Source organism: Stomoxys calcitrans, chromosome 2 (genome assembly GCF_963082655.1).
Source record: "Stomoxys calcitrans chromosome 2, idStoCalc2.1, whole genome shotgun sequence".
In the NCBI taxonomy this organism is placed as follows: Eukaryota; Metazoa; Arthropoda; class Insecta; order Diptera; family Muscidae; genus Stomoxys; species Stomoxys calcitrans.
In genome coordinates, this window is record NC_081553.1 from 196,929,533 (window position 1) to 196,942,150 (window position 12,618).

Below are 12,618 nucleotides of genomic sequence, written 5' to 3' on the forward strand. Positions count from 1 at the left end.
CAAATATCCCTGGAACACACCCATGAAAATAACGATACGGCAATACAACGCTACCCACATTCCGACGATGTTCAAGAGGAGCTATAGAGTTGGATACTCTACTGTCCCCAATCAACCACCATTGCTCTCCGTTGAACCCGGTCAAGTAGCTCCTAGGATGATTTTGGAACTCCTGCCCGTATATAAGAGTTATATTCCATTATCGGCCTAACGTAGGTAGTATCGATATTGAAAAGATCGGAAGAGGTGAAATATTTCTTGCACCGCTTAAGAAAGCCCAAATACTTGAATGCTTCTTTCGACACTTCGAATACGTGTTTTGACCAACGGACATCACATTGTATCTTCATGCCCAGAACATCAAGAGCATCTGACTGCTTAATATCTATACCGTCAATATATATCGACGTGTGTAGTGGGTCAATGAATCGCTTGTGAGACAAGAAACAGCACTGCGTCTTCGGAAATGGCCAACAATTTGGAGAGCGTCTCATCCATATACGCCTTGAGGACTGGATCTGTGGTCGAATGAGTATGAATGGCACAGACTACTGTCATCGGCAAATGAGTAGACTGGATTCGGAGTCTGACCCAATAGATTGTCAATGAAAATAAGAAAAAGGGAAGGGGAAAGGACAGAGCCTTTTGATACACCTGTAGTCAATGTATACTCATAGGATGAGAACCGATCTACAACAACTCGTATGGTGCGAGCTCTGTGAAAGCTCGATATAAATCGAACGAAGTTATTACTGACTCCAAAAGTGACAAGATTTGGTAAAAGTGCACATTAACTCCCTGCGCGTAATCATTGAACAGTCTGCAGAACTTAATACACTCCTATTCCTTTTATTCGCCGACTTCGATCGTGCTTTTACCACAGTTTCGCGAAGTTCAATGTGTAGTACGCGGTTGAATAAGGGCATCCCTGAAAAAATTACGGGCACTTGCCAGGCCAGTACCCGTAAGTGTATCAGATTTGCAATTGAATTGCAACGGTCTCCGAAGCAAGATCGACGAGATAGTGGATTTTATGAGTCGGAAAAACATATTGGTTACGGCGATCCAGAAGACAACAGCTGACCAACATCTGCAGCTTGTACAGTTGTCACGGATACAATGTGCGACCTCTCTTCTCTCACCAGTAGCCAAGACGCTTGAGGCACTACTCCTCCTGAGCTTCGTAGGAGAATTTCTATCCGCCGGACATAATGCATGGATTTCGAATACTGCATAGCATAACAACTGCTTCGCATACCATCACCGCACACATTTGACGACGGCATAGAGATGGTATCATATGCGGACGATTGTACGATCAAGGCATCAGGCCCCCAACGCATTGATGGTATCTGCGATAGGTTGAACAAACTTGCCTCATATTCGCTGCAGGAGATCTGAAGATATCAGCCACCTAATCTTCAGCCACGTTCTTCACTACTGAGGTGAAAGTGACTGTCAATGGAGAAATCATACCGACCATCAAGTGTCCCAAAATACTTGGCGTCACATTGGACAGTTTGTGCACATTCTCCCCACATGCCACAGCAATTTCCGATGAAGTCAATAGTAGAAACAAGATCTTTAAGTCACTTGCCGGCAGCTCTTGGGGCGGACAAAGAAACCTTGTTGGCCACGCATAAAGCAATTTGCCGGTCTGTGGTAAGTTATACAGCGCCAGTGTGGTCTAGCCAGTTCTGTGATACACAGTGAAATAATCTGATCCGAACTGTCAGAAAGTTGCCCTTCGAACTGCAACGGGAAGTCTCCTCAGTTCTCATGTGGACCACCTCCATCAGAAGAAATATATGCTACCAGTGCGAAGATATAACTACATGCTGTCTTAGAAATACCTTTTTGGGCTTTTATCGTATAGATCATCCAAATCATCATCTGGTGGATAGGTATCCACCGCCCCGAAAGACTTAAGGTAGATCTACCTGATCCAGAGCGTGGGGTTCAGCGCTACAAGAGAGATCCTTAAAATCAACCGACATATCAAGCGGGTCTAGAAAACATTCATGCAGGCAAGGTAGCAGATGCGGTGAATGTGGACCGGGTGAATGTAGTCCTTGGAGAATGACCGCACCGCACATGAAGAAATTGACCTCCCCCGGCAAACCAGAGTAGTTCTGGCACAATTATGATCCGGCAGAAGCAGCTCGGTAAACCCCTATAGAGCAAGGATTGACGCCGAGGTGCAAGATGTATGTTCCGATTGTGACCAGGGACAAAACGACACGCGTCAAGAAACCGGTTTACATGAGAGCTATATCAGGTTATAGACTGATTTTGGCCGTATTTGGCACAGTTGTTGGAAGTCGTAACAGAATATCGCATACAAAATTTCAGCCTAATCGGACAAAGATAGCGGCTTGTAAGGGCTCAAGAAGTCAAATCGGAAGGTCGGTTTATATGGGAGCTATATTAGGTTATAGACTGATGTCAAATTATAGACATGCCAAATTTGAGCCCAATCGGGCAAAAATTGCGGCTTCCAGGGGCTCAAGAATTCAAATCGGGAGATCGGTTTATATGGGACCTATATCAGGTTATAGACCGATTTAGTCGGGCGGACGGACATGGCTAGTTCGAATGCCGAGCCTTTATGGGATCCTAGATCAATATTTCGAGGTGTTACAAACGGAATGACTGGATTCGTATACACCCATCCTATGGTGGTGGGTATAAAAACACAGCGACTAATACCGGAATATAAACATTTTTGTAACCATTCGAGCAATTTATCGGTACGTGTAAACTACCCATTATGCTTATTATCAAGGGGTCTTTGTACAACACACACAAATTTTTTTAGAAAATTGTGCAATTTACTAATGAAGCAAAAACAATAATTGGCTATTAACATTTTCCAATTATCATAAAAAATTTTCGCTACGTGTGAACATCGCATTAACTTTAATATAAAAACTAAAAGTAGGAAATATTAAATGAAGAAAAATATAAAATTGCAACAAATAAAGCAATTATTTTTGGTTATTTATAAAATTAAATAAATTAGTCTAAAGTTTGCCAATTAAACAAAAAAAAACAGTAATTTAAAGAAGCGAAACATAAAATTTTCAAATTAGATGATTCAAAAAGAAGCGAACAAAAATTGCTGCTTGGACGTTAAAAATCATAGACACACGTAAGCTTTGCAATAGCGGGCACAATTAAAAATTAAGACAGTTACATGCAGACATGTATTGCGTCCATTTTTATTTATTGCAACTTTGTGGATAGACATCAACTTCTTTTCAACAGCTACCTCATAATTAGACCCAAACCCAAATCATTGGGCCAGAACGCACACATGCTTGCATTTCATTCATTTGTCATATGGTTACGTAGCATGTACATACTATTATGGTGTTACATATAATGTTTTTTTAAAGAAATGTTTTGGTATATTGTACTTACTACAATTTCCTCTGCATAACGAGTCAGCCAGGGAGTAAAGCAACAAAAAAGTGTAATTTTCCAAAATTGGGGGATCCATGCAATGAAGTGAACTCAGATGATTAGGTTGACTTCATCAAACGTTTCATCTTGATTACACTTTTTGAGATAGTTAAATTTTGTCTTTTTTCTTAGGTAGGGTTAGGTGTTCAGCAACCTCACCCTAACAATAAATGTAAAATGTGGATGTAATAGGGTCGAGTGATGCAGAAAGTAAATGAAACCTACAAAATAGAGAATGAGAAAGAAAAAATATTTAAAATATTTGTAAGCTAGAATATAAACATTGTTAATAACGTAATACGAGTTTTATACCCTACACATCTACTGTGGTACAGGGTATTATAATTTAGTGCATTTGTTTGTAACACCCAAAAGGAAGAGAGATAGACCCATTTATAATTATACTGATCGACTCAGAATCACTTTCTGATTCGATTTAGCTATATCCGTCTGTCTGTCTGTCCGTCTGTCCATGTTAATTTGTGTACAAACTACAGGTCGCAATTTTCATCCAATCGTCTTCAAATTTGGTACGGGCATGTTTTTCGGTCTAGAAACAAAGCCTATTGAAATTGGGAAAATTGGTTCCGATTTAGATACAGCTCCCATATATATGTTGGTCCGATTTGTATTAATAATGCAATAAAATGGTCATTTGTTAACCGATTCGAAATTTGGCAGGAAGCATTTTCTTATGATACACGATATTACTGGTGAATTTCATGAAAATCGGTTCAGATTTAGATATAGCTCTCATATATATAAATCGCCCGATTTGCACTCCTAGAGCCACTGCAAGCGCATTAATTGACCAATCTTCCCAAAATTTTGTACAACGCTTTCCTCAACGACTTCCAAAATATCTATAAAGTTCGGTCGAAATCGGTTCAGATTTAGATATAGCTCTCATATATATATATATATATATTGCCCGATTTTTATTCCTAAAGCCACTGCAAGCGCATTTATTGACTAATCTTCCTAAAATTTTGTACAATGCTTTCCTCGACGACTTCCACAGTATCTACAAAGTTCGGTCGAAATCAGTTCAGATTTAGATATAGCTCTCATATATATATATCGCCCGATTTTCACTCCTAGAGCCACTGCAAGCGCATTAATTGACCAATCTTCTCAAAATTTTGTACAACGCTTTCCTCGATTACTTCCACAATATCTATAAAGATTGGCCGAAATCGGTTTAGATTTATCGGTTTAGATAGATATGTATATATATATATATATATATATATATATATATATATATATATATATATATGTATATATATATATATATATATATATATATATATATATATATATATATATATATATATGTATATATATATATATATGTATATATATATATATATATATATATATGTATATATATATATATATGTATATATATATATATATATATATATATGTATATATATATATATATATATATGTATATATATATATATATATATATATATATATATATATATATCGCCCGATTTTCAACCCCAGAGCCACTGCAAGCGCATTTATTGACTAATCTTCCCAAAATGTTGTACAAGGCTTTCCTCGACGACTTCCACAGTATCTACAAAGTTCGGTCGAAATTGGTTCAGATTTAGATATAGCTCTCATATATATATATCGCCCGATTTTCACTCCTAGAGGCACTGCAAGCGCATTTATTGACCAATCTTGCCAAAATTTTGTACAACGCTTTCCTCGACGACTTCCACAATATCTATAAAGTATGCTCAAAATCGGTTCAGATTTAAATATATCTCCCACGTATATGTTAGCCCGATTTTGAGAAATATTGCAATAAAGTGCTCATTTGTTAACCGATTCTCCTGAAATTCGGCAAGAAAGATTTTCTTATGATTCTTGACATTACTGGTGAATTTCATAGAAATCAGTTCATATTTAGATATAGCTGTCATGTATATATATCGCCCGATTTTTACTTCTGTGGTCACTGCAAGCGCATTTATTGACCAATCTTGGCAACGAAAGCACGACGCTTTCGCCGACGACCATCACAATATCTAAAAAGTTTGCTGGAAATCGGTTCAGATTCAGATATAGCTCCCACATATATGTTCCTCCAATTTGCAATAGTGTTGTCATTTGTCCACCGCATTTATTACAGTTTGAACAAATTTGCTCGAAATTTGATACGGGTTGTTTAATAACCAATCTGAAAGTATCCGCCGAGGTCTATTACAATTGTTTCAGAATAAGATATAGCTCCCATTTTATACCTATAGCGTTGATGTAGGGTATTATAAGGTAGGCACCGCCCGACTTTTGCCTTTCCTTACTGGTTTTTATATGAAATATTATAAAAACATTTTCAATAAATTTCGTTCCACCCTATGACACAGCGAACACATAATGACCTATATAATATACTTATTAAATTAGCCATAGGCAAAGAGTAAGAAAATATTATTTTCTTTATTTCACTTTATGGTAAATTGAAAATCGTATTGAACTGAAAATTTAAATTTCGTAAAAACACATAAATAATAACAGGTCACACACACGCACTAATGACGTCTTTGTCATGCTGTTACAACTGCAGTGAGTAGGGAACTCTTAGCGTGTTGCATTTATCTAAAATCCTAACCATATAAAGGTTTTTTGTATATTTCTAATTTTTAGTAAGCAGCCAAATGGGAGGATACATGAATTGTTTGATGTCAACCTGAACCTGATGTTAACCTCGACTTTCTTTCGACGACTACCACATTATCTGAGAAGTTTGCTCGGAATCGGTCCAGAATTAGATATAGTTCTCATATATATGTTCGTCAGATTTTGGGTTTTTTGCCATAATATTGTCATTTGTCAACCGTAGTTTTTACAGTTTGAACATATTTGCTCGCCGAGGTCCATCAAAATTGGTTCGAAATTGGATATAGGTCCCACATTGTCCTTATAGGGTAGGTGTAGGGTATTATACAGTCGGCACCGCCCGACTTTGCCCTTCCCTACTGGTTCATTAATAGATTATGCTGACATTTTGAGCAGTGAATTGTGGCGAGTTTGATCCAGATTGGACTTTATTTCGAATCTTGCATTTTTCACCGGATTTTAACGATGTTATTTCTATATCTGCAAGGTGGTTGGCATCCAAAGTTCGGCCCGGCCAAAATTGATGCCTTTTAATTTGTTTGAATTTGTTTTTTTTTTGCTGAATATTTACATGTTAAAAGAGCTAAAACTAATTTAAATATTTTAACGTCGTATTTATTTATGCAATCCTCCATCAACTCACATTCATCTTTTAATGCATAAATTTTTAAAACTTGTAAATTTGTATAATAGCAATATTCAAATAAATAAAACTGATGAATCATTTGACTGAAACAATGGATAATGCATTAAAACTACACACTCTCATTTTCTGTCTAGTAGAAAAATGTGTTAAAATATGATTAACGAGCTAAGAGTGCTTTAAGGGAAAGGGTGCAAATGATTTGGAGTGATAAAAGAGCCTTATCACAATGCAATGTTGAATGCACAAATAGCAAATTTTCCCATAAACATTCCATTAAGTAACAACGACAAACTTCTTGCATGTCAATGAGTACCGTCCGATTTAAGTTTTACCTCAATGGTAAGGGGCCACCACTTTATAGTGGAATCCAAACGGCGTGCAGCTATGCGAAACGAAACCACTTTGGGAGAAGTTTTTACATGGCGTACTACGCCATGTAAATGGCGTAGTACGCCATGTAACAAATGTTGCCAGCATTAGGAGGCGATAGGTTACCTAACCTAGGAGCTGACAATTTGTTAAGATTTCTCGCCAGGATTTGAACCCAGTCATTTAGCCTCATAGGCGGGCATGCAAACCTCTGAGCCATGATGGCTGAATGCATTATCATAGACAAAGAAATGTTTCTTAACGCTCTTTTTATTGATAAGGATGCATAATTGCATTATTGGGGCAACGAGCAATGGTGCTTTTTTCAGCATGATTTTCAAAACTAAATTCCATACTTTTTATATTTTTATCATGATTTTCAGTCGAACCCTTTACTTTCCTTCACTCAGTTAAGATTCTTGAATGCAAGCTTAGTAGAGCATAACCGGTGCAAATAATAATAAAATTGCTACAGCAACAATTTATACAAATGTTAGCATAAATTTGCCAAACTTAAATATAAGAAACTAAATCAAGTACGAGGGCTGCTATATAAGGCATTTGACATTTTCTGGCATAATCGTACTAAGAACATTTTGGGGTTCAAAAATTTCGTTTGTACAAGAGGACATTAATGAGGTGCCTAAACTAAACTGCAAGATAGTCATGTTACATACCGTGAGATAGAGGCATCCTCGAACATTTCTCCCACTGGCATACATTTGATGTGGCCGTAAAAAAGGTTAATTCTCGTGGGATCCGACACAATTTGACAATCACTCGTGTCGATTAGTGCGAAGAAATGTTGAAAAAATACCATCGTGGTGTTAAAAGACGTTTATAAGGTCATAACAGGTGAAGAATAACGGATATATGCGAAAGAGCTCGAAACTAAATAGCAATCGAGCTTGTGGATCTTCGAAGACGTGCCATATCTGAAGAAAGTTGTTTGTGGAAGAAACACTTCGAAGCAAATGGTCGCCTGTTTCTTCGGCAAAAGTGGTCATGTGACAACTGTTCCACTAGAGAAAAGTAGGACGGTCAATTCTGAGTGGTGCATCACAATTTGTTTGCCTTCAGAGAAAAAAGAAAGAAAACAAGTAAAAGCGGCCCGACCGAATCTTATATACCCTCCACCATGGAATTACTATTGGAGTTATACCATGTTACTTGAGGAGGATGAGACCTCGATCTACACAGTTAGCTCCAAGATGGAGTCAGGAACTGGATTGGGGGTCTACTCTGATGCACTCAATATCAATATGTCTCTGAGACTGCCGGACGAGTGTACGGTCTTTCAGGTAGAAGTCTGCGCCATTGCAGTGGCCGCAATAGAAATTCGCGTAAGGGGCTTACCGCCCTCGTACTTCTACGGGCTCAAGACGTATAATAGGAAGATCGGTTTATATGAGAGCTATATCAGGTTATGAACCGATTTAGACCATACTTGGCACAGTTGTTGGAAGACAATACATGACAATACAATCCTTGCAAATTGTTTTTGATATAGGAAGGGGGCGGACCCTCCCCTTACTCCAAAAACGCCACCGAAAACCAAAAGTGGACCGATAGACACAATAGGGGAATCAAATAAAAGATATTAAAGACTAGAAAACGAATACTGGGTCCAAGTACCCAGCGGTCCGCCCCAACCCCAAGTTTCCTCTAAACAGATATATTCGACGTTCATGTCAATATGAGACTCAAATGAAAAGTATTCGACAGTAGATTACAAATATGGCAAAAAAAATTAGGTCCAAGTAATGGTTGGTCGCCCCATCCGCAAATACCCCCAAATGGGCATATAAGCCGACCATGGCTATATGGGACTAAATTAAAGATATTTGGGAGAAGATAACGAATATGACATTAAACTTTCCGTTCAAGTCTAGGTGGCGCATTTCCTATTAAAAATACGTCAAAAAGGTTAAATGACCCATTATGACAATATAGGACCCAAATGAAAGGTAATCGAGAATAGCACACGAATTTGATATCCAATTTTGGAGCCAAGTTTTCGATGATAAGCCCTAAAGTGTCCCCTAAACTGACCATCATTTCCGACTGGGGCAATATGGATCTCAAATCATTGGTATTTAAGAGTAAAGAAAGAATTTGATAACTTTTTTTAGGGCAAAGTGCCGGTGCCCACCCCAGGCCCAAAACACTCTCCAAACGGTTCATATTTACCGACCATGGCAATATGGGACTCAAACAAAAGGGATTTGGAAGTATAGCACGAATATGATATCCATATTTGAGTCGAAATTTTTGAGGTGCCATCCCATCCCCTAAAAGGCTGTTCTCATTATCCCAATTTTCCAAAACACCAAATCCCGGAGATTGGTGTTGCGATTCGTTCGAACATTTTTTGCACTCTTACAGTCACAAACAGTCAACAAAATATGGTTTCTATTGTTGAGGTCGGGAGCTTCGGGGGCCGCGCAAAACTCGGCAAAGGGATAAATAGACCAATCACGACAATTTAGATCTCAAACGAAAGGTGCTTGACAGAAAATAACGAATTTGATGGTGCCGCCCATCCTCCCTAATCGGACGTATTTACCGACTATGGCAATATGTGACTTATATTGATACTCATTTCCGGAATAAAAACCCTGGGGTCCACCCCACCCTCAAACAGAACTTATTTTCAGATCATGATTATATATGGGGCTCATGTAAAATGTTTTAAAAGTAGAGCACGAAGCTTATATTTACTTTTAGGGCCAACCCACCCCCGAAATCCCTCTAATCCCTCAAAAGAAAGTCATTTGGGAGTGAGTAAAAATTTGTCCAGGAACCGTGCAGGGGCAAACTTTTCACACATCAATGAATGCTTTCCGACTCAAGTTTAAACTCAATGATAAGGGACATTTTTTTATAGCCGAGTCCGAACGGCGTGACGCAGTGCGGCACCCCTTTGGGCAGGATCTTTTACATGACCATGCATGGCATGGTACTTCGCAAATGTCGCCAGCTTTAAGAAGGCATAACCACTGATTAAAATTTTTTCCGATATTCCCTCCAGAATTCGAACGCAGGCATTTAGCGTCATAGGAGGACATAGACTACAGTAGCTCGAATTCGATATTGACATTCAGGGCGAAGTGTTCGCACCCTAAAAAGATATCGGAGAGTAAAAAAAGGCACAGCAGAGCGGGCCCGGTTCAGCTGGCACAATTTAAAATAAACCAAATAATTAGTTTCCTTATCTCTTTGGTATCAACTATTGGGATTAAATGAGTTTTTTCAATGTCTTTTAAAGTCACCGTCTATGTTCTAACTTTAAATACTTTTTCCTTCACTGGAAACTTATCTGACTGAATGTTTTCATTGCTCTCTATGTTTTCCCTCTCTTTTCCAGCTGTCGAAAGTGCTATACTTGATTCTCGCTGCTATCTGGAGGGTGGTGGCTCAGCCGAAAGTTTTCTGGCCAGTGAAGATCTGGACATTGGCAACATAATTGGAAAGCTACGCATTAATGGTGATCCAGATCTGGAGGAAGGTGATATCAATTTAAGTTTAAGAGAAAAAGATGCTCCCGTAGAAATTGTGCCAGGCACCAAAGATTTGGCTTTAGCCGTTGAATTGGACAAGGAGGGCAAGAATGGTCCCTCCTCCATCTATGTGAATGTGATTTGCATACGACGCCATTCCACAGACCCGGTAAGTTCAATGACCAGCATATAAAAATTCTCAACTCAACTTTAATAAAAGTTTCGACGATTACTTTCGTGCCATTTACCAAATTGCATACTTGAAACTTTAATTCCCAAAACACAAAATAGAATTATTTTGCTAAAATTAGGAGGAAATTATTCTGGGTCGAATGAAACACGCCTTTATTTAATTTCAACTTCTATGTGCAACAACAAAAACGCCAACAGCAGCGAACAGTAAACCAAGTAAAAAGTAAATCATAAAAAACAAGAAACTGGAAATAGTTGCACCCAACAGGGTGGAGTATTAGAATAGAATTACCATCAACCGCAAACTCTAGTTTCGAGAAGCTTCCTACTCTTTGAATATTGGGTTAAGAGTGTTGTTATGCTGTCTGTATTTAGAATGTTAGGCACTTACGTTGAGGTTGTGTGATGGTTTCCCGGCAAGACCATAAATTAGTCCCTCCACACTTCCGGTAAATTTGGGGTTTTGAGGCTAAACAAATTCCCTACAAATACTACATGCCACACCATGCCGGTAACGCATGGTGTTCACATTTTGCCACGTTTCGTAGGGACTATGCGTTATATGACTTTCCTTTTTTGATGGAATATGAAATGTTGGCACCTACTAAGGAATATACACTCAAAAACTATATCCAAGCCAAGTGAAGAAGAATATCTAAAATAGATTTAGTGTCACCCAAACATCCCATTATGAAACAAATTAGAGGGAAACTAACTTCTCACAATATCAAATGAGTGCTGGCCATTTCAAATTTATGCTCAATGATAAGGGGACCTTCTGTTTTATGCCGAGTCCGAACGGCGTGTCACTAAAAGTGACACCACTTTGTTGAGAAGTTGTACATGGCTGAAATACTTACAAATGTTGCCAGCATTTGGTGAGAGGATAAACACCGCTGAAAAGTGTATTAAAGTTTTCTCGCCGTTGGGAATCGAACCCGAGCGTTTGGATGCGATAGGTGGGCATGCTAACCTATGCACCACGGTGGCTCCCTAAAATAGAATTATGTTTTAAAAGTTGCATATCCCTTGGCTAAAGATGCATATCCCCTGGGAGGCCACAGTGGAGCAGAGGTTAGCATGTTCGCTATGGTGCCGAATGCCTCGGTTCAAATCCCATCATGGACATCAGAAAAATTTTCAGTTGTGGTTATGCTTTACTAATGTTGGCTACATTTGCATGGTATCCAGGCTTGTTAAAACTTCTATACTTAGTGGTGTTGCTATGCGGTACGCCTTGCGGACTTGACAGAATATTGATAGGAGAGAAGTATCCCCTGTTCCTTAATGGCATGTTCATGGGAAATTTGAGCAAAGCTGTTGCTTCATAGGAATGCATCATTTTTATACCCTCCACCATAAGATGGGGGGTATACTAATTTCGTCATTCTGATTGTAACTACTCGAAATATTCGTCTGAGACCCCATAAAGTATATATATTCTTGAAATTTTATGTCGATCTAGCCATGTCCGTCCGTCCGTCTGTCTGTCGAAAGCACGCCAACTTCCGAAGGAGTAAAGCTAGCCGCTTGAAATTTTGCACAAATACTTCTTATTAGTGTAGGTCGGTTGGTATTGTAAATGGGCCATATCGGTCCATGTTTTGATATAGCTGCCATATAAACCGATCTTGGGTCTTGACTTCTCGAGCCTCTAGAGTTCGCAATTCTTTTCCGATTGGGATGACGTGTTTTGTTATGATAGCCAACAATTGTGCCAAGTATGGTTCAAATCGGTTTATAAACTGATATAGCTGTCATATAAACCGATCTTGGGTCTTGACTTCTTGAGCCTCTAGAGTGCGC

General features: G+C 38.6%; 2 protein-coding genes across 3 annotated transcripts in view; one reads left to right on the forward strand and one right to left on the reverse strand.

Moving 5' to 3' along the window:
- Positions 1–12,618, reverse strand: part of LOC106081780 (protein hunchback) — a 263,183-nt gene that overhangs the window by 235,428 nt on the left and 15,137 nt on the right. For both annotated transcript variants that reach the window (XM_013243979.2, XM_059362249.1), the window contains exon 2: positions 3,424–3,686. The gene's annotated coding sequence lies outside the window, so the exon portion shown is untranslated. The remainder of the gene's footprint in view (positions 1–3,423; positions 3,687–12,618) is intronic.
- The window catches only part of LOC106081766 (protocadherin Fat 1), a 28,419-nt gene that overhangs the window by 855 nt on the left and 14,946 nt on the right, over positions 1–12,618 (forward strand). Inside the window, exons 2-3 of the mRNA XM_059361738.1 lie at positions 820–964; positions 10,488–10,789. Of these exons, the coding sequence (XP_059217721.1) occupies positions 820–964; positions 10,488–10,789 (447 nt within the window). The remainder of the gene's footprint in view (positions 1–819; positions 965–10,487; positions 10,790–12,618) is intronic.